The sequence below is a fragment of the Xenopus tropicalis genome, chromosome 2 (assembly GCF_000004195.4).
Source record: "Xenopus tropicalis strain Nigerian chromosome 2, UCB_Xtro_10.0, whole genome shotgun sequence".
Taxonomy (NCBI): domain Eukaryota; kingdom Metazoa; phylum Chordata; class Amphibia; order Anura; family Pipidae; genus Xenopus; species Xenopus tropicalis.
In genome coordinates this window covers 94271982-94297971 of record NC_030678.2, presented here as the reverse complement: position 1 = coordinate 94297971, position 25990 = coordinate 94271982, and the positions used below count along the sequence as shown (strand labels likewise).

The following is a 25990-nucleotide window of genomic DNA, read 5'->3' as shown; positions in this document are numbered from 1 at the left end:
GACGCATTTGACATTTAAGGAGGCTTTGCCTTGGTCCAGCCTCTGCATCTGTTCTGCGCTGTCTCCGCTGCAGTCGAGTGCGAGTCGCAAGCCCCGAACCCATCCGCACGTTCTCTTCGCACGGTCTCGCACTCAGCAACATGGTGGACCGCGAGCAGCTGGTGCAGAAAGCCCGACTGGCGGAGCAAGCTGAGCGCTATGATGATATGGCGGCTGCTATGAAAGCCGTAAGTGCGATGATTGAGAGCTGGAGGGAATGTGTGTGGCCGACCTCATAGTTGTTCATCAGTTTATTACTATGATAAGGGATCAATGCATTTGTACTATGGACACATCTGCAGAGGTGTATCTCCATGTGGTTCCGAGGTGGGCATGTAGGGAAGCTTACCGATTGTATATAGATGGATAGATATAGATATTGCAACCTGTCATTTTCCTTTTTACCGCTTGTCAAACAGCTGACCTTTAGTCATGCACTTCCAGGCAGGGATGCGCAACCTGCGGCCCTCCAGCTGATATGTCACTTATCTATCAGCCCTCCAGCTGATCTATCAGCCCTCCAGCTGATCTATCTATCAGCCCTCCAGCTGATCTATCTATCAGCCCTCCAACTGATCTATAAGCCCTCCAGCTGATCTGTCACTTATCTATCAGCCCTCCAGTTGATCTATCACTTACTATCCACCTGGATGCCACTGTTGGCTGGACTACGCTGCCCATTCCTGCTTTAGGAAAGTGTAAGGGATTTCCCTAGAAGCATTAGTGTGCAGCGGGCATCTACAGTCTGACTCTCCAGCTGAGAACATCAAGTAATGCTGAGATTTGTAGTTCAGTAATGTTAGGATAGTCCAATTAGTCAACAATGTAGTTTTGGTTAAGAATGGATAAAAGGTATTGAGGCATAGTTGTGTTTCCTGTCATTGTGCTGTTTCCCAGTATCCAGGCATGGCATGTATTAGACGCCTATGTAGAACATCATTTATTCACAATGGAATTGTGTTGCCTTGATGATAACTGTGAGGGGGTTGCCCAGGAATATCTTCCCATGGCCCCTCCCAGATTCTCCTAATTTGCTGCATTCTTACTGCTACTGGTAACATTTGGAGACCTTGTGACAGGGATGTCAGACTTGCATCCTCTCAGCTTCTGTGGGACTGCACTGGCCTGGTTGTAAAATCATTTCAGTTATAGGTCAAATAAATGCTGCTGCTCACACAGGGTATCTGTGACTTATAAAGACACTTCTCATCTGCAGACAAACCTTTTAATGGTAGCAGCAGCTATTTCTGCATTTACCCTTGGGCCCTAGAAAGGGAACACCATAAATCCATTGCAATTCTATGGGGGGGGAATGCCTAAGTGTACATGTATGTACTTTGGCTGTTGGGAGGGAGGGGTGGTGACGCTTAGCAACTGCTGAAGAGATGCATGTTGGGCTTCCTCTCTGTATTGTCAGACAAGGGGCCTGTGGAGTAGACATTAGAAAATTGGGATAGCCCTTCATCCCTCCCTTATCTTCATCCTTACAGTTATTTTCTGTAGTTATGACACTTGGGACATAGTGTTACTATGGCATGTGCGCATAATTATAAGTCCTAAGATGGAATATGAATTAACTTTCTATCTGAAGTTGTCTAGAACTAGTTGTGTCCTGTGCCAGAATTCAAGTCTGCATGGAGGCTGTACACATTAAAGGCAGGTGATAGGATATGTTTAAATGATCAAAATTGGGGCATTTTGATCATCTGAACATATTTGCAAGTAGTAGTCAGCACAATACCTTGGATTTCTTTTAGATTAGTGCAGGTTCTCCAATGGCCACTTCTCATCGGCATATACAGACAAAAAATAGTTTTTTTTGTATTTCTTGTTTAAAATGCCTTTATTGCATACATCTTAGGGCATTCCAACATATGTTATCACCTGCCATTAATGTGTACAGCCTCCATGCAGACTTGAATTCTGGCTCAGGATCCGATCCCTAGTAGTGTTCATCTTAAAACCGGCATCAGCCACCTTGTATTTATTCCAATACAAAATGGTCATAAAACAGGATTGTCAAACTTGTGGCCCTCCTGCTGTTGAAATGCAGGTCCCATTTCCTTTAGCTAATATTTGTAGTTCAACAGTCCAAAGAACTGCTTGGGGGGACATTGCTGGTAGTAGTTAATCTGGTATTTTTTCAATAAAATAATGCATAATTAAGGTTTCACAGAGAAAATTATTTTTATGTAGGACTATATTCTGTTTTCATGCAGAATTACCTGGTATATGAAAACATGCAGGCATTGTGAGCTTTCCTTTTATATTAAATCAATTTATTTTGTATTTAAATGATTTAAAAAAAATATTTAGGAAATAAGTAGAAAGACAGGGTTAAAATCTGGCCTATGATGTGATCTTTGTGAAACAAAGCAGTAGTGGGAGGCAGTACCAGCCCTTCCAGAAGATTCTGCATTTGTCATATTGCAGAGAGAGGCTGGACTGGTTAAAGGAGGGAGGGGAATCGAGGGGGGAAAAAGGCAATTGTTTAAAAGGATGGCAAAGTCCTTTTTATTTATTTTTTATACTTGATTGTAGGGATTTTCAGTGATTCCAGGCACTGAATCTCCACCATATTGCCAACGAGCTCTCACTCTTTCTCTTAGTTATAATGGAAGAACAAATATATATTGTATATATTCCACTGTATTTGTATTGTGGATATATGTTCTTTTTTTGACATTATGTTAGTATTGATTTTTTTTTTCATTTTACCCTTTGTGAATTTATTTTGTGAATTTATTTTAGCGAATTATGTTAGATCTGCATATATTCAAGTTTGTTAGCAGCAGGGGAACAAATGGCATGTAACTGATGTCTGTAATTGATTTGTTATATTTTATCAGATGGCTTTTGAAAATGATTAAACAAATAACATAAAATTTTGCAGCCCCATTTTTGTGAAGCTACACCGTCAGGCTACAATTTGTCCTTCCCTGCCCTCATCTACCTTATCTGAAAAAAGTCGCCTCACTGATTTCCATAGCAACCTATGATGATGTCAGAAGGAGACTAAATCTGCATTGCACCCAGGTGGTTACCAGACAGCATAAATGGCTTAATTCCAAGGTATTAATGTCATGTAGCCATTCATTTTGTAGGTGGTTCTGAAGATATATATCCCTTATCTGAAATATATTAAAACTCTGCTACTGACATTTGTCAGGGTTAATAAAGTGAAACATTTTAGGTGGTCTTATCAAAATTTGTATACTCTTACCAATTAAAACAAGAGGACACATGTATGTAAGTCACAAACCGTTCTGTATTATGCAGTTGGGGACTTAGTTGGGGCCTTCCATTTGTGGAGAAATAATATACAAGTATCTGCTCTGCAAAATATTAAAGTGCTTATGTTTAGTCTCCCAAGATATACATTTTATAAATTGTGAGTATTTTGTGAGCAACTCTTTAGATCCTTTTGACCTCTCTCAAAATTCCAGATATGTTTCTGTGCAGTGAGCTCTTATAAATGCTCTGATTTCCATATTGTAGAATAGATGATTATGGTCCTCATATATTTAGAACCTCTAAGCAATAGCTATAAATAATAAATGTTTATGCCTGATATATCTCTACTTACAAGTTTATTCATACCGTCCACAACAGGACTACAGGATTCAATAGATAGGTGCTCTGTGCACAGCCTGTAACAGGCTCAGTGCATCAAACCCAATCAGCGAAGCTGCACTACAAGGACAGACAATCAATTACTGTAGTAAGAAGGGAGCACTGACCATGCAAAATGCTTGCATCAGGCACAGCATAATCTTTGAATCTAAAAGTTGGAAAAGTGTTTTACTTAATAAAAGAATATGCGTGTATTAGTGTATCAAGAAATTAGGTCCCCATTCTTAAGAACTACCACCCATATTGGGTAATAGGTAGTTAAATATAGCACTCATTTGTATATCTTAACTACCTATTACCCAATGAGGGAAGTAGTTCCTAAGAATAGGGACTAGGCACTCATTTCTATATCTTAGTGCGACTTACTAATAAAATTTGGGCATTTAAAGTTTTTTGTTTTTTTTTAATGGAAACAGGCCTCCTTAGTTGCATCATATGTCACTAAAGGCGGTCATACGTGCCCAGACCTCGAGTATTTACAGTAAATGCTATTTTTAGTTATGTGGGAGGAGTATTGCGTCCAGTGAATCAGGAAGCTTCAGCCTCTGTTTCCCTTCTTCTGTCATATGACTTTCCTAGGATAAAAAGGTGGCAGGGGATTTAGTTTATTGGATAAGCAATGATTGTCAGTGAATGCTGCTATGATAGTTTTATTAAAGAATATAAGCAATGCTGTTATACTTTATAGTCTGATTATTAAAACCAAGATATAGATATGGGATCTGTTATCCAGAAAACTCGAAATTACGGGACAGTTATTTCCCATAGTCCTTAATTTAAACCAAATAATTGGTTGGGTTAAATTATTGTTTAAATTTCTCTGTAATAATAAAACAGTACCTTGTATTTGATCGTAACTAAGATAAAATTAATCCTTATTGAAGGAAAAACAATCCTATCTGTGGTGGTCAAATAACAAAGATCTGGAAAACCCCCAGGTCCCAAACATTATGGATAAGAGGTCCCATACCTGTATGTATAACACACATATTACACATGTATATGATCTTTTATCCATAATGCTTGGGGCCTGAGGTTTTCTGGATAAGAGATCTTTTTTTAATGTAATTTGGATCACCATACCTTAAAATTATTTACACATTAAATAAACCCAGTGGGATTGTTTTGCCACTTATTACAGAGAAAAAGGAAATACATTTTACAAATTAAAAGAATTTTCTCAATATATCCCAAAATACAAAAGCTTAAAAAATTAGGTAATTTTCAGGAATGCAATTATCCATTATAAAGCCTATAAAGAGCATCTTACAGTTCTGGCTTTAAAGGAGAAGGAAAGTTTTGATCTTAGGCACCCCCCCCCCCTTGACTTTTTTTTAGATATCAATAGCTAAATTCATAACAATAAATAAAAAGCCAATATTTAATAAAAGGCACAGTTTGGCTAGGTGCAGTAACCCAACCAACAAGGTGTCTGCTTTTTAACAGGTAATAAGTAAATGATGGTAATGGTAATAAGAACGGAAACAACTTTGCTCCTAATATTACATTCCCCCCCTAGTCCGTTTTTAATCTATTATTGAACGAAGACAATAATTTGTGTATTTTCCACACTTCTTTTTGCTTTGGCCTTAATTCATAGCCCCTGTTATCCGTTTCCGTTGAAGGGATTCCTCACATAGCCATGAATTTCAAGGGATTTGCACTATGTCCAGTTACCTATATAAATGAGATATGTTGACATATTGACACATAAATGATTACAAATATGAAACTATAGCCTTATAAAGATGTATATGAATATATATATTTAAAAAAAAAAAATAAATACTGTAGGTTGTATCCACACAGTTGCAAATCAGTACCCAAATCTGAACGCACAAATATGTGGCTCTAATGCACTATGTGTATCTTAAGCAGGGAAATACACCAAGGTGCACCAAAAGGGTTCATTTGTAAATTGTGGGTTTTTTGGCATTGACAACATAACTGTTGCCTGTGGTTTTACATGGGCCATAAGGGTTGAAGACACATTCCTCAATTTGCAATTGGCATTCTTTTATTTTGATTTTCCTTTTTTTTTTGTGTGGAGAGACAATTGTCAGCTGTGCCTCCTATAAAACAGATTTTTAGTAACAACAAGAGGTCCTCTACACTCACCTATTATCAGTATCTATAGGGCAAGACATTCTGTGCATTAAGCTACCCTTCAAGCAAAACAGGGATTGTTTGTCCATATATTGCAATATACTTCAACCTGGCCGACTACATCAAAGTCATCCCTGTTATGGCCAGCCCTACACTCACTTTTATCTGATTCATTAAGAATGCTGCTTTAATATCAATTTAAGGAAGGGACTTAAATCTATATTGAAGCAGTAGAATTATTAAAGAATCAGATAAAAGTGAGTGTAGGACTGGCCAGACCAGGGATGACTTTGATGTAGTTGACCAGCTTGTCGTATATTGCAATATATGCACACAAAAAAAAAAAAACCTGTTTTGCTTGAGTTGAGTGCGTTTCTTGGTAGCTTAATGCACAGAATGCCTTAGAACTACTGTCATGGGAAAACATGTTTTTTTTCAAAACTCATCAGCTAATAGCGCTTCTCCTGCAGAATCCTGCATTAAAATCTGTTTTTCCCAGGGTGCCACAGCCATGTGACCTGTGCTCTGATAAACTGCATCACACTTTACTGCTGAGCTTCAAGTTGGAGTGATATCCCATTTATCTGTCCAGCCTTTCTGAATTTTGTACATAAGTACATTAATACAGTGTTTATCTTCTGTATTTCATAGTTAGCAGCATATTCCATTTAGCTTGTTGTGGAACTGCAACAAAGAACAATGTCTTGATGTACAAAAGATAGGAAGGTGGGATAAGATACTGTACATTGGTATGTAAAGCCTACAGACCCTAATGAAATTTACAGAGTAATCACCCTGTACACGCAAGATCTTTATCGCTTAGTAATGGTAAATAGAATGGTAAGTGATCCACAGGAAAAGGAAATACAGCAAATATTAGTTTGTCAATTTCATGGTAAACAAAAGGAATTCTGGGAATGAATTCCAAACTCCTAAAAAAATCCCATTTACATGAGTTTATCCTATAGGCTAAAGCTCACCCACTACAATTTCAATTTCATGGTAGGGATTATTCAGAACCTGTTTTACGGGAGATATAGCGGAGAGATCTCTCCATGCAGAAAAACAAAATCAAAATAAACTAGTTTTGGTTTTTTTTTCATCTATACTGACATTTCCATATCCTTCGAATGGAATTTTGGTATCTGCGACTTTCGTAGAAGTAAAACATCTTATATGCCAAATATATAACCTAACTCCTTTTTGGGTTTCAATGCAACAGACCTATTTTCTTGCTCAAGGTACACATAGTGACCCAAGCAATTTGTACATCCAGGCATGGGTACTATAGTGCAATAGATACATTGTATGGATACAACCTATATTTTCAAATATGTAATTTATATACTGACAGGTTGTCATTAGGGATGTAGCGAACCTCAAAAAAAAAGTTTGCGAACGCGTTTGCGAACTTACGCCAAAAAGCGCGAATATTCGCGAACTTTGTGAACCCCATAGACTTCAATGGGAAGGCGAACTTTAAAACCTAGAAAAGTCATTTCTGGCCAGAAAAATAATTTTAAAGTTGTTTAAAGGGTGCCACGACCTGGACAGTGGCATGCAGGAGGGGGATCAAGGGCAAAAATTTCGCTGAAAAATACTTTGTTTACACAGCGTTGCGTAAAATCGCAAAGGCAGCTGGCAGACCTAGTGGAAATACGTGGCGTTTTTTGCTATTTCGCGCTATTACCACCATGGGAACTGGATTTGCTGAAAAACGCCATGTATGGCTTGCGCGGCGTTTTTAGGCCAAGAAAAAAAGCAGCGGAAAAACGCCACGCGAACCCAAATTGCGAACATACGCAGAAAGTTCGCGAACTTGCGCGTTCGCGAACACCCGAAGTTCGCGCGAATTAGTTCGCCGGCAAACAGTTCGCTACATCTCTAGTTGTCATAACCATGTAGTTGAGACTACAAAGATAGTCAGATCACACATTTCTTAACATCAGCCAAGCTGTTTTTTGGAGCTCAGGTTAAGAGGCAGATTAATCAACATCTGATTTTAGTGGTTTTAGAGTTTTTTTAAACCACAAAACCACAAATGTCTAGTCACTTAATATCTGACTTGAAACAGCATGAACAAGTTAAAATACACGAAACAAAAAATGAAAAGAACTCATAAACGTCAAATAACACCTCTAAAACCCGCAAATAAGATTGTTACAGTTTGCCTATGACAGCTCCCATTGTCTTCTACATGACAACTTTTAGATGGCGTATTTTTGTCCTTTTTATATTTTTTTTTTCTTTGCTTAATAAATTACAAACTTTTCGTGTTTTTGTGTAATTAGTATAATCCACAAATTTTAGCGCTAAAAACCATGATTTGTGAAAATGAAAAAAATTCTAACGTTTTTTTAAATAGGCCCCTAAGTGATTGAGTTTAAGAGTTTATGAAATGTTTTTAAAAGGGCGTCAAGCTTTCAGTTATTTGAAATTAATTAACAAATTAATAAACTGAAAGGTAAACTTTGTCCTTTAAAGGACAAGTAAAGCCTTATTTACTGGGGGGTGCCAAGATGTTAGACACTATCAGTGAATTGAACCGCCAGGTTTTTTCCATGGGCACAGAAAAGTTAGTGCAGCATTATCGAGCTGCTATCTTATTTAACTTTCCCAGGCTTCCTTCATAAAGGCTTGGACTCCCGCATGAGTCCTGCAGTGCTAATATGTGTGTCTTCACTTGGCTGCACTGTGTGTTTTCTATATGGAACCACTGGCCCAAGAAAATAGGAACTGAATTCACTGGGGTGCTTAACCTTTTGCTAACCGCAGTGAGTAAGGATTTTCTTGTCCCTTAATCCTGTAATACACAGGCTGGTTTAAACATGCAGTTCAATAATTTCCACCTTATTAGCATGTCCAGCTACCAAGCTATTAAAGTTGTGTAGCAGTGAAGTCTTATTGCATACCTCCCAACATTTAAAAAATTAAAAGAGAGACAAAAAGAAATGTTGCACGTAGTGCTGTGAAAATTTTTGACCATGCCCATTTTTGCAACCACACCCCCTAAATACCACTCCCATTATTACAAAATTTGGAAGGTTATTTAAAGTTTGAACACATTTCTGGGGGTTTTGGGGTCTTAGTTCCCCCAAGAGACCTGTTTAGCTTATTAGTTACAATTGTATCTAAGTGCAGGTGTTGCTTGTTAAGATTTCTGTAGCTTGCTGAAGCTACTATTTGTCTGGAATACAAATAGGAGAGGGCTGGAATATAAAAATAAGTAATAAAAAGTAGCAATGAAAATAAAATTGTAGCTTTATAGGGCATTTGTTTATTGGATGTTGGGGCCAATGACCCCCGTTTGAAAGCCTTAAAGAGTCAGGAGAAAAAAGCAAATAATTGAAAAACTATAAAAAAAAAAATGAAGACCAATTGAAAAGTTGGTTAGAATTAGCCATTCTAGGACATACTAAAAATAACATATTTAGATTGTAAGCTCTATGGGACTGGGACTTCCATCCTTTTGTTTCTTTGATTCTTAACTTATTGCAACTGTACCTTGTATTTATTGTTATACTTTGTGTTTATCATTTTAATAACCCCTGTTGTATTAATTTCTCTACTGTACATCGCTGCGTACATAAGTAGCACTTTATAAATAAAGATTTACATACATTCTTTAAAGGTGAACCACCCCTTTAAGGTTTAAATAAGAGATTTTTTAAATATACCTATATAACCTTAGGGGTGGGAGGTTGAGTTCAGGAAAAGGACTCAAAGTAAGATCCCATAGGTATTTAAGGGATGATGAGAAGCTGTCTTTAAAAATAGATTTTGCTTTAAAATATAATGGTAAGCTGTTTTCACTTTATCCTTTGGCCAAACTAATCACCTCTCAAGGTATGCTTATTGGCACTTTGTGCACTCTTTCTTTATCAGATGTCATTTATATATTGGGGAATCCTCCTTTAGTCCAGTTTAAAGCCCTTGGCTGTACAGGGGGTTCAAAAGGACAAGTGATGTGTGTAAAACTAAGTTTAGGACTTTAAAAATAGAAAGGCTTTCTTTGAAAAGACTGATGGTTGTTGATTGCTACCACTCTGCCAGATCATACAGTATTTTGTTACAGTGACAGTTAATATCGTAAATTATGTACAAAAAAATATTTGGTGAGCGGGAGAAACACCTAGAGGTACTCAAACAGCAGTCGTGTCATATTATGTAGCAAGGATTCTGAGCACAAGACAAGATCAGTAGAGCTCTCTCATTTCAGAGACTGCTTCCCTTTGAGCTGAAGGCTTGGAAAACACAAACGATTAAATATGCCAGTCTTTCTGTCTCGGATTAGATAATTGTAGGAGTGTGGAACAAATTTAGGCTAGACCAAACAAAACTGTACATATTTAAAAATTTGGGGGCAAATTTTGGTGTATAGTTCAATGTTAACCAGGCTGAATCAATCCATGCCAGACAAGGGTGAAGAAAGACACTTAATATTAAGTCAGTAGATATAATGCAGAGCCTAATAAAACTTGGAAGAGGATAGAGGAGGAAAACAATGTGGTCATCAAAATCAAGTGGTGGTTGCCCAGCATTAAAGTGGACCTGCCATACTAAGAAATAATTCAGGATCCTTATCTATTGTGTTAGTTAGCAAAATAATCTTTACCTACATTATATAAATTATATAACTCCTGTTTTCTTCAGTCTAGGATTTCACAGTACAGTGACATCTAGGATGTGCTGAATGAAAAGTGAAAGCGATTGTTAAAGGAACAGTAACACTAAAAAATAAAAATGTTTTAAAATAATTAAAATATAATGTACTGTTGCCCTGCACTGGTAAAAGTTGTGTGTTTGCTTCAGAAAGACTACTGTAGTTAATAGAAATAGCTGTTGTGTAGCCATGGGGGCAGCCATTTAAATTGAAAAAAGGAGAAAAGGCACAGGTTACATAAGAAGATAACAGATAAACTGTGTAGAGTACAATGGGAATCTATGCTACTTATCTGTTATCTGCTTAGTAACCTGTGCCTTTTCTCCTTTTTTCAATTTAAATGGCTGCCCCCATGGCTACACAGCAGGGTATTTATATAAACTGTAGTAGTGTTTATGAAGCAAACACACAACTTTTACCAGTGCAGGGCAATAGTACATAATATATTAATTATTTTTATACACTTTCATTTTTTTACTGTTCCTTTAAGCCTGAGGCATAGAGATGGGACTGGCAATATATGATTGACCTCAGATTTTTAAATACATTTATAACAAGTGTAGGTTCTTCAATAACCATAAAAGAATTTGGGTTTTATTTGAAAAGAATTGTTATTATAAAGCTTTTTGCTGGGTGACAGGGCCCTTTTAAAGCAGAGGAAGTAAAGATTCTAGCAATATTACTTCCAGGAAATTGTTTTTTAAATGCTTGCCTTTTGCTTGCCTTTTGCTTGCTCTTTTAGGTACAAAAATATGTAAAGGAATAAACCAGGACTAGAGGGTGTTTTTTTGTTGTTAGCAGTGTGTGTGCTTGGAATGCTGTCTCTTAATGTGGCCACCTATTTTATTTATTTTTTATTATTTCTGTATTTATATAGTGCCACACATTTCCGCACCTAATTTGCTTGATAAGGTGTTGGCAGGCAGTATCAGCTTGTGCATGGCCAATTTAAGGATTAACAGCATCATAGATGCTCGGTTAAGGGAGACCAGACATGAGACATCTACCCACTCTTCAACTTGAAGCTGAGAAGTGAAGGCCTGAATAGAGCTAAGTAATAATACAGGTATGGCCTCTTTTATCTGGTAACCCAATATCCAGAAATCTCCTAAATACTGTACGATAACCTTCCATAGAGTCCGTTTTACAATTGCAGGTATGGGACCTATTATCCAGAATGCTTATGACCTGGGGTTTTTGGAATAAGAGGCCTTTCCTTAATTTGGATCACCATGCCTTAAGTGTACTAAAAAATCATTTTAAACATTAAATATCCCAATAGTATTGTTTTGCTTCCAGTAAGAATTAATTATATCTTAGTATCAATTTATTGTTTTATTACTACAGAGAAAAAGGAAATAATTTTTTCAAATTTTAATTTATTGATTATAATATAGTCTATGTGAGATGGTCTATATTTCAGTGCTTTCTAGATAACGGGTTTCTGGATAACAGATCCCATACCAGTGTTTTGTGTTCTGTAATAAGCCTGTATCTTGTGCTTAAAGGAACTGTAACACAATGTATTTACATTTAAATGCATACAAACTGAGCTGGAAAGGAGAAACAGTCTGTTCCTCCATCTCTCTCCATGCACCATCGCTAAGGCTAGTGCCACGTCTGTGGAAAAACTCAGGCTGAGAACCAGTCCCAACACTTGCACCATCCGGAATCAGCCTCCGCCCAGGAGCAGGGGATATTGGCGAAAAAAAAACTTTAGACTTCTCATTTCCATCTGATATCTGCAGTGTCTGCCCACACCCGGGTAGAGACAATGCATTCCCCGCAGGCAGAATGTCAGCCCCGTGTGGCAGTAGCCTAAAGGCTCATTAATCACTCAGCAGAAGGACTCCAGAGTCAGTAAAGATTGCTGCAAATTAACTTCTGAAATAAACTGAAAGTCATGCAGTCCCTAGATCCCCAATCAAGCTTTGCCCAATAAATCAGTGGTAATGTATTTTTTTATTCAAAAACCACTTATAATTTTGTATTTGTTATGATACCTATCTTAATTAAAGTATTTACATGGAATATATTAAAGGTCAAGTGTTTGTGTTGCTTTTCATTTAAGCTACATAAGTCCAATGTTTAACTGCTTTTTTTTTTTTTCTAGTAGACATAAGGCATTATGTTCCAAATGACCGAATAGCTTATTCTAAAAAACAGGTTTCAAGCATTCCAGGTAATAGATCCCATACCTGTACTAAAAATAAAGCTCCCTCAATTCATTCTGTTTTGGATACAATTACTTTATCATCTTAAAGTGGACCTGTCACCCAGACATAAAAAGCTGTATAATAAAAGTCCTTTTCAAATTAAACATGAAACCCAAATTCATTTTTATATTAACACATCCAAACCCATTATAAAGGCATTTAAAAATCCCAGCTGTCAATCTTATATTGCTTGCCCCGTCTCTATGCCTTAGGAATAGAGGCGGGGCAGACAATAACTTAAGCTTTCTGTTCAGCACCACCTAGATGTCACTGCATATCTTTCCCCCTCCCTCCTCCTCATCTAATTGTGTAGCCAGTGCAAGAGTATGGGCATCTGGTCCCCCATTCTGGCACATAAACAAGATTTTGGCATGATACACAGCTTGCCTTCATAACAGTGTCCACAAAATGGTGCCTGCCTGCTTGCTTTGATAAATTCCAAGACGGAAAGAAACAAGATTAATATTATTTATATAGCGTAAGTAAAGTTTATTTTGCTTAACTAACAATATAGAAAATAAGTTGGAGTTATGTCTTAGGGTGACAAGTCCCCTTTAAAGGCATGAAAGGCACAATAATCTTGTCAGTCAAATAAAAAACATAAAACTACATGCATGGTATCTTTTATTCAAAATGGTTGGGACCTGGGTTTTTACCATGATGTGGATCACTATATCTTGAGTCTAATAAAATCATTGGAAACCCTATTGGATTGTTTTGTCACCAACATGGATTTATGGGCTTAGTTTCCATGAAGAACAAGATAGATTGTTTTTGTTTTTTTTTGCTTAAAATGGAATTGAGTTTTCTTAAAACTCATTTTTGGGTAATAAATTATACCTATTCCTAAGGTAATTGTAGGGCAAAATCAATTACTTATCCACTTTTAAATGAATAAAGTAAGAAAGATTTACAGATAGATAAAAAAGAATTACAGATAGCTAAAATAATGCACAAGACATTAGTATGCTGGCAGAGAAACCAACAGTCTGCCCTGATTTGCCCCACAGTTGCCCCCCCATCCATAAGTTGGATTCATATTACATTCTCTTACAAACAACAGAATAACATAAAAGTGGGGGTCTAGATCAGGGTTATATTGGCTAGCTACATTTTGTACAGTGGGCCTCCAGTACAACTCCCCTGCCATAAATGTATGCTTATTATTTGTGTTCCCCTTTTTCTGCATACTAGGAATATGAAAAATATTTAATTTTTGGATTCAAAATAATCCTGTAGTGAATCACCTGACTTTAAGGTTTGGATTTCGTTCAAATGAACACTTGGCCAATTCCTGCAAAAATGCTAGGTTTCATAAGAATGCAGATATTTAGCATATGACTGTAGTGTGCTCAAAAATTAAAAAAAAAAACATCAAAGAATAACAAGATAAAAAAATATACCCTTCAAAGTAAAAGGGAACTATTTTAAAATGCCAGGTCCAGAAGTATTTTAATACATCATGTGATTAATTACTCAGACTAGGATCTGTCAGGGCTTTCTTTGAGGTTTTCTTCATTTTTAATTTAAAATCTTCAAGTTTATGGGTTGGAGACCAATGAGGACAGCTTCTAGTGGAGTGACAAAGGGCAGCTCCAGTTCAGTCTTCTGATGTCAACAAATCACTTTAGTTAATGGAGGGCTAAACTTTGCCCATAGCCTGCCCCACCCACTACAGCAGTGCGTTCCGTCTTGTCGGGCCAGGCTGAGTACAGGATAGGGTAGGTTGTGGGTCTATAAAGAGTCAACCCACACTACAACCCATCCTTAGTTCTCATTATCTAGTTTTAGGACTAGATGTGAAAAACATTACATTTTAGGTCATTTAGAGAAATATTCCAAATTTCAAGGGATTCACAAACTTTCAAGTACCACTTCAGAGCCTTAATTTTATTATTTATCTATCTTTTCAGGCCCTCTGCTGTTCAAATTACATTTTGATTTCAAAGTTGCTTCATGGTTGATAGAATAATTAACCCATGAGCAATCATAGAACACTTTGAGGCCAGAGAGCTGCCTGAAAAGTGTAGATAATTAGAAAATCATATACTATGTTGAATTGCACCATATAAATTCAAATTTTAAGGCGAGCTTTCTCTAAGATCAAATATTCTCTTGCCTTAGGGGCTCATTTACTAAAATTCGTTTTGACGACATGGTATAAATTTGAATTAAACACGATCACTCTTTATGTTTGAAAATCACTTAGGACTTAATGGTACTATACAGATCAAACCTGCCAAATATTTTTTTGCCAAAAAAAGTGAACTAAGCATTAATAAATCACGAATCATGTGAGTTATTTTCGAAAAAACTAAAATTTTTCAAGAAACAATACCAGAAAAACAGAGTACTGGTAAAAAAAAACCATTCACAAATCTTGAAATTATCTAGAAGTAAAAAACAAAAAAAAATTGCTTAGTAAATGTGCCCCATAGTGTCTGCATTACTTGAGCATACAATATCACTGTGCTGCTTATCTAATTATGAATTAACTAAGATGCATGCTGGGTAATTAATCAAATACCAGTAGAATACTGAGTATGCATTAAATTAGCTGCTAATTGGGCATGCAGAGTGTGGGCTGTAAAAAATATGTGAAAAAAAGTATTATAGTTCATTATTTTAAACTTATATTGGGAAAGTGCTTTTGATTAGGCAAAAGTTATATTAATTGAAGGAAGTGCTGCTTTAAATACAAAACTATCTTCTGAAAATGTACATTTTCTTTTTCCTAATGCTATATACAGGAAATTGCCATTAAACCAGAAATGACAATATAACCCTCATATATACAATTGTGAGAAGGCCAGGTTTAGAGTATATTTGTTCAGATATAATTTTTTGTGGCATAAGTTGCTGCCAAAATGTTCATTGTTGTTGACTTTTTTGGATACATGCAGTTAATAGAGCACTTGAGAAAGGCAGCTGGTGCCTGAAACGTTGTCTGGAGGTCTTGATACATCAAGAAGTGGACCACAGCAGATTGGAACTCATTTACATTTTTAGCCTGTGTCACAACCATGTGCTAAATGAGTTAAAGCTTGGACACTGTGCTTAAGTGTCTGAACATTTGTGCCCGCACTGGGAGCTCCTTGGTGCAGGTGGCTTCGCATTCAAAAATTATTGTTTCCCCTTACCAGAGTGTGGGCTCTCTATTAGCCTGCACCATGATGGGAAAACAGCTTTTTGACAAATCTTATCCTGTAAAAACTGTAGCAATGCATAATGGGTACATGACATGGAACGTGAATGAAACGTTTGTGGGGACAAAGAGTGTCTCTAATTGTGTTAGTGAGAAAGGCTCATTGTCACAGTTGGATCCTTTGTTCTTAGATACAGCAGGCTCAAATGTTTTTATAATTTGCCTTCATTCGTTTATTTAAAAGGCCCTTTGTTATAATTAAGAGGTTTTTTTTGGTGGATCTGCTTTCCTGTAATTTGAAACCTGTATTGGATATATGACATAATGTGATATTCACATTTGAAATCTGATTGTTTTTATGGGAAAACCCTTAAAGTTTTTAGTTTTGAAAATGTATAAATATTGGAGGTTCTAAAGGACCACGTTTGTGCGTAGACTTTATCCGTAAAGGATAAGGAAAGCTAAATACTAAGTAAGCTTTATCAGTTCTTACAGAACTGCTGCTCTGTGAAAAGAAACAACACATTTATTTTCTTTTCTGTACACATGATCTTCTGTGTCAGACTTCCTGCTCTCAGAAAAATCCTTCAGGGCAGAGCATAAGCCTGCTTAATTTGCCCCTCTCTCCCCCTCCCTTCTCATCCTCCCTCTTCCATCTCTGCCGTGTAATCTGAGTTTAGAGCTGTTCCAGGAGCAGTGTGCAGGCACAAAAGTGAAGTCAGCCAAGCTAAAAGGGCAGCTGCTATCTTAAACAAAGAGAGGGAGCTTCTATGGCCATTTACTTGAATATGGTAAAGCTTTCTGAACAATAAATATAGCGTTCTAGGTGGCTCTAATGTGACTAATCTATTGCCAATAAAATGCAAAATGCCTTTCCTTCTTCTTTAGGCTTATGTCCCAGGGAGCGAGTTAGTCACCCCATGATAGATCTCAGCTACTGTGGGCAACTAACGGCTCCGAAATGCCTTTCCACTGGCAACAACAGGATGCGTCGGTGGTAAGGCCGACTCATCGCTTCGGCTTTTACGAAGTTGCATGATGTTTCCTCCTGCAGGTAACCGCGCAACTTCGGAAAGCCAAAGCTATGCTTGGGCCTTTTCACTGGCAACTGCTATTGTTGCTGGCGGAAAGGCATTTCCGTGGTGGAAGAGATTGGTTGCAGGCGACTCGCTCACTCCATGGAACATTAGCCTTAAGCATTATGAATATTTGCAGGAGGTTGCTGATTTGCTCGAGTGAGGCTTAGTTTCTATGCAACTATCTTATGTTCATGTCGCCTTGCAGTTTTAGTCTGTACTATTTTTGCTGTTAGTGAATTTCAAGCATCAGCCTTCCATCTACCAAGCTAGTACTTTCGGATATCTCAACTTTCATCTTCAGGACGGAGGTCATGGCCTCATGTTCTGTTATGCTCTGATGCCACAGAAACAACACAACCCATGTAGCAGAACCTGGTATACATGGTGTTATTTTCATTACTAAATTATACTGTTTACATAGCAAAAAATTACAATTTAAATTTTCATTCTTGAACCAACATATATTTTTTTTTAGTTGTAATATTTGTTTGAAGGCAGCCATCTCAGTGCATTGTACCTGAGTCTGAGCTTTCTGAAAGAGCCAGCGCTGCACATTTAACTGCTTTTATGTAACATATTGTTTCTCTTACTCCCATATAACTGAAGGCCCAAGCCGGACTTGGATTTATTACTAATTGTCTACCAATTTTAGCAATACAGGTATCATGGAGCTGCTATTTTGCTACCTTCCCATTGTTTTGATCGGCTGCTGTTGGGGAAAGGGAGAGGGGTGATACCACTCAAACTTCAGTCACAATTTACTGCTGAGCTGCAAGTTTATGAGAGTACAAGTCACATTGCTATGGCACCCTGAGAAATGATGATCATGGTTAGCCCCATGTGAAATTTCAAAATTAAATATAAAAAAATCTATTTACTGATTTCAATGGAGAAGCTATTAACTGATGTTAAACATGTTTTCCCATGACTATTCGTGTAAGTCCTTGTGTGAATGAGTATTTTTTACTGAAGTCCAAGGAAGCAATATTGTCAGCTCCTTCTGACCAAGCACCATGTGTGCACCCTGCAATATTATGGCAGTTAACACACCCATCATCACCTATTTCAAAAGAACGGTTAACAGGTCAGCAGAAATGCAGCACAAGCGTTCTGGGGAACGCCCCTTCCTCAGGTGCAGTTGCAGGTGTGCTGCTTCCAATACAAGGTATGATTGGATATTGAACTACGGCGATACGGCGAAGGAAGGACCTGCATCCACTATGCGACGATCGATTGATCGAGCTTAGCCTTCTTTCTGTATAGGAAGGAGTCAGGCTAGGCTTGATCAATTGATCGTCGCATAGTGGATGCAGCTCCTTCCTTCGCCTTATTGCCGTAGTTCAATTGACAGGAAGCCAAGTTTTAGCAGGTATTTTCTATTAAAGCATTTAAAATACTAAGGGGTTTGCAGGATAGGGCAGTTATTGGTGCAGGGTAGAATAGCTTTTTTACTTTAAAAATTTTAGTGTTACTTTTCCTTTAAGCATATGTTAAGAATATCTTAACATAAGATGTAATTGTTACTGGCTCTACCTTCAACTACTCCACTTCCACAAGTTTTGGAGGAAGGGGGAAAAAACTTAAAATCCACTGTTATTTATATACTCAATGTCTTGTGTAACAAGAACTCCGTTCTGTTTATGCGTGTTTGAAGTGTTTGAATTATTTTTTATTATTTGTTTTATTTTTAAATCATATTATATCTGTAGAGAACTAGCCACAATTTCGTTCCCAAGCCTCCCAGCAGCTGATCAGCAGAACAATGGGAATGGAACAAGATAGCAGCTGCCAGTAGATATCAGAATAGCACTCGGTAGTAAAGGTGGCCATTCACGCACCAATTACAATTTCCTGCGACCATTGGCACATCTTTCCACCAGCGACTCCTATTGGTGCTGGTGGATAGTCACCCGCAGTAGCAAAGATCTGTCGCGGGCTACTAACTCGCTCTGTGTGACATCAGCCTAATGTGTAGAGTTGGCTCTTTCTGAAAGTTTAGAAGCAGGCACAGTTCACTTAGTTGCCTGCCTATACAATATTGCAGCTAAAAAAATTTTTTTTTTGGTTCAAGAATACAATTTTAAATGGTAGAATGAATTATTTGCTCTGTAAACAGAGTAATTTAATAATAAAAAGTACACCATAAATATCAAGACAATATACCTTTAAAGAAAATATGCTAACTGTCCCTTGGCCTGTAAAATAAATGAGTATAACACAAAAGTATTTATTTATGTATATTTTTATTAATATAGTGCTACAGTACTTATGTTCACAGCTCTGTACAAGTAAGAAACTTTTCTATATATATTTGGTAGGTCAATAGTAGTGGTTTGTGGACTGTCACCACTTTTCGTTAACACAAATGATTTCTGTGATCTATTTCTATAAATAAGACTGTAAGCTCTATGGGGCAAGGACCTTCTTCCTACTGTGTCTCATACCACATGGCACATAATCTCTGTATATTTATACTTATTTATTGTATTTATGATAATACTTGTCCTCCCTGTATGTACTTTTGTACATTGTAAGATTTTGTATGTTTGTGGTACCGTATAATGATCATATTGGTAGGGCAGTTGCACCAAACTGAGTTAAAATTGAGCTCATTAGCTGACCTAATTCAGGCGATTTGTATTGTGCCATTGATACAGTTAATCACAAGGCTGACAATGTTGTGTATGTGGCATGGGGCCATTATAAGTCATCTGAGATGTGGGATCAGATACCTTAAATTTCTGAATGACTGGAGAAGTGTTATAAATGTATGTATTTCCTCTAACCACATTGGACCATTTTCTTGCCTCTCTCTCGAGTTCACCAACATTTGAAACACTTCTGGTATATTTGTACATATAGTTGATAGATCAGTTGCATTGTATGTATTGTAATTATTTTTTTATTAGTTGTAGTCTGTCTAGCCATCTTCCTATAGTCTATACTGCCTCCTCCCGCATGGCCCTTTTCTTGTCCCACTTAGTCTCTATAACTCTGACAACTTGGCATCTGAAGCAGTGCTGCTCTCTCCTTACTGAAGTGGAGTCTGTGTTGTTGGTCATATATTCTACATATGCAATGTCTGCCCAAATCTCTTGATAGGGACAGTAATGGAAAGGGAATTTTCTTAGATGAAAAATGTTTTCATGAAGACCATGAACTTACAACTTGCTGGCAGGTCAATCATAAATAGTAAGCCTCCATCATGTAGAACCTTTTTAGTGAAGTTAAGAGCTGAAAACACAAAGCTGAAAATAAAATATTGTACAGGTATAGGATCCGTTATCCAGAATGCTCGGGACCAAGGGTATTCTCGATAAGGGCTCTTTCTATAATTTGGATCCCCGTACCTTATTGATACAGGTATGGGATCCGTTATCCAGAAAGCTCCGAATTATGGAGAGCCCGTCTCCCATACACTCCATTTTAATGAAATGGTTCAGAATTTTAAAACTTGCTTTTTCACTGTAGTAATAAAACAGTACCTTGTAATTGATCCCAACTATATATAATTATATTATATAATTAATCCTTTTTGGATGCAAAACAATCCTATTAAGTTTAATGTTTTATTGATTTTTTTAGTAGACTTAAGGTATGGAGATCCAAATTACGGAAAGACCCCTTATCCGGAATAGCCCTGGTCCTGAGCATTCTGGATAATGGGTCCTATACCTGTACTACAAAATCAATAAAACATTAATTAAACCCAACAGGTTTGTTTGGCTCCAGTAAGAATTAATTATATCTTAGTTGGGATCAAATACAAGGTACTGTTTTATTATTACAGAGAAAAAGCAAGTTTTAAAATTCTAAACCATTTGATTAAAATGGAGTGTATGGGAGACGGGTTTTCCGTAATTCGGACCTTTCTGGATAACGGGTTTCTGGATAACAGATCCCAGACCTGTACAATACAAATAAAAAACATGTACACAATATGATTAAAAGTTGAATGAACAGGTTTTTTTAGGGAGGGGGGTTGTTAAGAGTTCTTTAAATCATGAACAGCTCTTCCTTTTTAAATTAAAATTTAGGGATTTAGCCTCCCTTATTTCAGTGGAAGCCTTTCTGTTGGTACCATGCCCTTCCTGTACAACATGGAATCTTTAGCTCTTCCAGGGAGAAGTTTAGAGTATTATATGGGGAACTTAAATGTTAGGTTTTCCTCTACAGTCTTAATCATCCTTTTGTTTCCTCTTTGACTCTTTAACTAGGTTATTTGTATCAAGACTAATTGGACAGACCAGAGCAGTGGCTGAGAGTTCATTGGCTAAAGACCATTAGTGTAATATCAGGAAAACCTGTATTTAAACTTTTAATAAATATACCCCAATGGATTTTAGCTAACTGCTTCAGTAATGGGTGCATTTTGGTTAACAAAGAAGGGTTTGAAATGCGTGTGACAACAGTTGAACTAAAGAAATGCCTTAGTTAAGTAGTGAAATGTTTTTGATTACTTAGCAAGTTTATTTGTATGTCTGTTGGTTTTCTTATTATTGGTCCACTATCTGTCTTCACTGCTCCTACCAGTGAAACAATGCAGTGATTCTTTGTTATCCTTCAACCAATTCTCACAATGGCTTGCATGTTCTGTGAATAAAAGACCAGGGAATATGTGAAGAGTGTATGGCATGGTGGCAAGTGAAGCATAAGTGCTGGCCCAGAGTCGCTTTGAGCATTTGAGTTCAAGTGTGAATAGCATCTTTGCATACTCGGTTGTGTCCATTCTAGTACTCGCGTTCACAATTAAGCTTGTCTGTTTTTGTTTGTGTTTTAAGTAAAGAGATTATGTAAGGATATCTGTGGTTGTAAAGTTATATTACACTATGTGCATTACAAATAGTTTAATCTACAATTTAACATTTTACTCTTGAACCAATAAATGTATTTTTTAAGCTTTAATAGTGGTGTAGTGGTGTGTAGGCATCCATCTCAATTCATTATTCATGATCCCCTGCTTTCATAACCAGCCTGTACAGCATCTCACCTATTCAATCTCAATCTCTCTGTCCCAGTTACTCATCTTTTGCTATTGTTCCTTTTGTTTGGGTGCTATTCTCATATAAACCACTTGGTGGCGGAACAAACTCCCAGATCAAACCCCTGCCATATTTACCTCCCACAAGCAGCATAGGGCAGGCAGAATATGGCACACACAGGCAACATAGTTCAGGCAGATTATGGCCCACACAGACAGCATAGAGCAGGCAGAGTATGGCCCACACAGGCAGCATAGGGCGGGCAGAGTATGGCCCACACAGGCAGCATAGGGCGGGCAGAGTATGGCCCACACAGGCAGCATAGGGCGGGCAGAGTATGGCCCACACAGGCAGCATAGGGCGGGCAGAGTATGGCCCACACAGGCAGCCTAGGGTGGGCAGAGTATGGCCCACACAGGCAGCATAGGGTGGGCAGAGTATGGCCCACACAGGCAGCATAGGGTGGGCAGAGTATGGCCCACAGCAGGCAGCATAGGGCGGGCAGAGTATGGCCCACACAGGCAGCATAGGGGGGCAGAGTATGGCACACACAGGCAGCATAGGGCGGGCAGAGTATGGCACACACAGGCAGCATAGGACAGGCAGTTCATACAGTGACACAATGCTAGCACTGCTCCTACAATCTGTCTTAGGTGTAAACAGGTGAACAATGCAGAGACTAAAAGGGTTGAACAATACAGTGGCTGGTGTAAAGCCTGTTACTGAATATAATGCACTTGGGACTACAGTTTCCATTGCCTCTACATTTAGGGCATATTAAATTAACATTTGAAACAAACATCACAGGTGATGTTTCCCATCGCAACCAATGAGATCTTTGCTTTTGTTTTCTAACTTATAGGTGACCGTTCAAATCCAATTGCTGATTGTTTGCTATAGGCAATATCACCGGCGATGTCTCCAGTGTTAATAAATGCACCTGGGCATGTATTTAGGGTGTTACTACCATCTTCCTCTCTTTGTATAATGGATATGGGATTTGGAGGTGTGCTTTCTGGCTCAAGCTTGATTAGAATATACATACTTGTAAAAAAAAAAAAAGTAATCTGTACATGTAACATTTTACTTGAGGTTCCTTTAAGTATGAAAAAATGTTTTAGTTTCTTGTACTAAACCAATTTTTTTAAATGCAGGTTACAGAATTGAATGAACCACTTTCCAATGAAGAAAGAAATTTATTGTCTGTTGCTTACAAGAATGTAGTTGGAGCTCGGCGCTCATCCTGGAGGGTTATTAGTAGCATTGAGCAGAAGACTTCTGCAGATGGCAATGAAAAAAAGATAGAAATGGTACGAGCTTATCGTGAAAAAATTGAGAAGGAATTGGAAGCAGTTTGTCAGGATGTGCTAAGCCTTTTGGATAATTTCCTCATCAAGAATTGCAGTGAAACCCAATACGAAAGTAAAGTGTTCTACTTGAAGATGAAAGGAGATTATTATCGATATCTAGCTGAAGTGGCCACTGGTGAGAAGAGGGCGACAGTTGTTGAATCCTCCGAGAAAGCATATAGTGAGGCTCATGAGATAAGTAAAGAGCATATGCAGCCAACCCATCCTATCAGGCTTGGCCTGGCCCTGAACTATTCTGTGTTCTATTATGAGATCCAAAATGCTCCTGAACAGGCTTGCCATCTGGCCAAAACCGCCTTTGACGATGCCATTGCCGAGTTGGATACCTTGAACGAGGACTCCTACAAGGACTCAACACTCATCATGCAGCTTCTACGTGACAACCTAACGCTCTGGACGAGCGACCAGCAAGACGACGACGGTGGGGAAGGCAACAATTAAAATGTAATGAGGGACTGGCAGCCGCACGCTGATGCTACTACCGCAGTCTTTATTTTTTTTCCCACAAGTGGGGGGTTAAGGGTTGGGGGATGGTATGGAAGGGACATCCTCCCCAGGGAAGACCCTACCACCTGTCTTTGATTGCCTCTTCGACATTTTGCCAAAACACCACGAATGGAAAGTTAGACTGGCTGTGCTGGTATGGAACGGCAGCCTCACACTGGCACATGGACTGTTCTGTAGTTAATACAAGTGGAGCTGTTTTTATTTTTAAGTTATCGCTAGACATATTTAGGAAGAGTTTTAACAGTAGGAATAACATGAATGGAATGGCTTTTTTTAAAATAGTTTTGTGGTTCCAGTAAGTTATTTTATATTTATTTTTTTTCTAGCTAAATGCACGTCTTGCCCTTCATGCTATATACTATTTATCTATTTAATATGTTGCTCTTGTGTACTTTGTGCACTCCACATTACTCCAGTTGATACAGTGTTCACTCCAAAGTATTTTTAGGTAGAATTCTTTTTTTATTTTAAAGAAAGATTGGTTATCATAGTATTGCTTTTGCTTTAAGTCCATGGTTGCATTTTTGATGGCTCATCAGTGACAGTTTTAAAAAAAGGGCAGTGTAGGTTGGTAAGAGCAGTTATGGGGCTGAAGAAAGGAAATAAAATAACTTTTGTAACCATTTTAAAATGAATTAAGATTTCAGGTCTGTAAAGTACACTGCTGTTTCACTGCCACATCTTAGAAATTGATATAGATATTCCCCACACTTCAGTCTCTCACTGCATGGTTTTCCTTGAAAAATATTATGTTGTCTTTATTATCCATTGTGGATTTAATTGGTTTTATTTAAAAATTCAGTGACATAATACACTTTAATAATTGGGCTTTTAATTCATCTTCATAAACAAACGCTTCTCCGTGTTTCCACGGCATCTACAGCAATGCCACATGTTCTGCAGCTGTACTAGTTCTCCCTAAAATGATATGTTGTATGATTTGTTTCCTTTGCATTCTAGCATCTGAAAGTGAGTAATCCCATAGAGGAGTACACTAAAGTATAAAGCGTTGTCACTAGCTCATAGCATATTAAGGCAAAGACATTTTCCCTTTCTAGGCAGGTAAAGGAACACGTACCTATAAAATCTGTTTACTGTAGGCCAACTGTAAAATTGCAAGGCATGAATATGCAAGAAAGCTTAAGTGTCTTACTTTGTTAAACTATTACTGTGTCCAACAGTAAGGGTTATAATCCAAATGGTTTGAAGTTTATGTATTCTCTGTGTTTGCATGAATACGAATGAGTTTGCCCAATAAGAAAAACCCTGCTTTATGTAATTTCCTGAATGGCTTGTTGACTCATAACCAAAGTTCTAAACGTTTTAGTTTAGAAGTTTTTAAGCAAATCTGTATAGATTTTTGTTGTTGTTGTTGCTGTTGTTTTAACATTGGAAGGACTGATGCCTTTCAAATTAGCAGATTATATATATTTTTTTTTATGAGCCATAGGTAATTACAGGATATTATCAATTTTCCAGTAAAATCACGTTCATCTTTGCCACTATATGATAAAATCCAGGAGATATATAACAATGGTACAGTTAACATGTCTGTTATTTTTTGTAATAACAAACTACAGCATCGTTTGCAGATCAGAACACCGCCTTTAGGAAAACACATATAAATAAAAAGAAAGACTTGATTAATTTTAACATTGTCCAGTCTGAAAGTAATTTACTGGAATTACATTACTATTTTTTTCTGGCTGCTATAAAACCTTAAATATTTTGAGAGGTCTCCAAGTGCTTGGAATAAAGAAATGGGTTAAAGCAGCATTTTTTTTTGTATCTGCACTTGCCTATATAACAGTTTCTCCAATGAAATGATTACCGCTGCATTAATCTCAATACAATATTGTGCATGCTAGTGTTGTATTTCTATAACGTAGCTTGGAATTAAATTATACAGTAGATGTTATGTATTCCTATGGCAAAACAAACTAGTCTTCAATTTTATTGCCTTTTTTTTATGTTTTTTTTCTTTTTATGTGAAAATCATGTCTCTCAATTGGAAAGGAAGGAGGAAAAGGTAGATTGTATCTACCACAGTGCAATAGGCACATATTTGGTCTAATATTGATGTTGCTATTGTGACATGCAAATATAATTTTGCTTAAAAAGGAAAAAAAATCTTTAAAAAAAATATATAAAATTGATTAAAAAGTAAACAAAAAAATTGACTTGGGATGGTTGGGGAGTGGGTGGGAGCTTAAACACCAGTGTTAGCTGAACCTCAATGTCTGGTGTTAG

At 37.4% G+C, this 25990-nt stretch overlaps 1 protein-coding gene across 1 annotated transcript; it reads left to right on the top strand.

The window, feature by feature from the left end:
- ywhag (tyrosine 3-monooxygenase/tryptophan 5-monooxygenase activation protein gamma) lies at positions 1–25860 on the top strand. Its single transcript, NM_001078841.1, has 2 exons — positions 1–227; positions 23018–25860. Exons 1-2 carry the CDS (start codon positions 141–143, stop codon positions 23672–23674), a joined length of 744 nt encoding a protein of 247 aa, NP_001072309.1. The 5' UTR covers positions 1–140; the 3' UTR covers positions 23675–25860.
- The last annotated feature ends 130 nt before the right edge of the window (positions 25861–25990 follow it).

Coding starts and splice junctions, on each gene's coding strand:
- ywhag (NM_001078841.1), top strand. CDS start 141: ATGGTGGACCGCGAGCAGCTGGTGCAGAAAGCCCGACTGGCGGAGCAA. Junction 228..23,017: donor TGGCGGCTGCTATGAAAGCC/GTAAGTGCGATG, acceptor TTTTAAATGCAG/GTTACAGAATTGAATGAACC.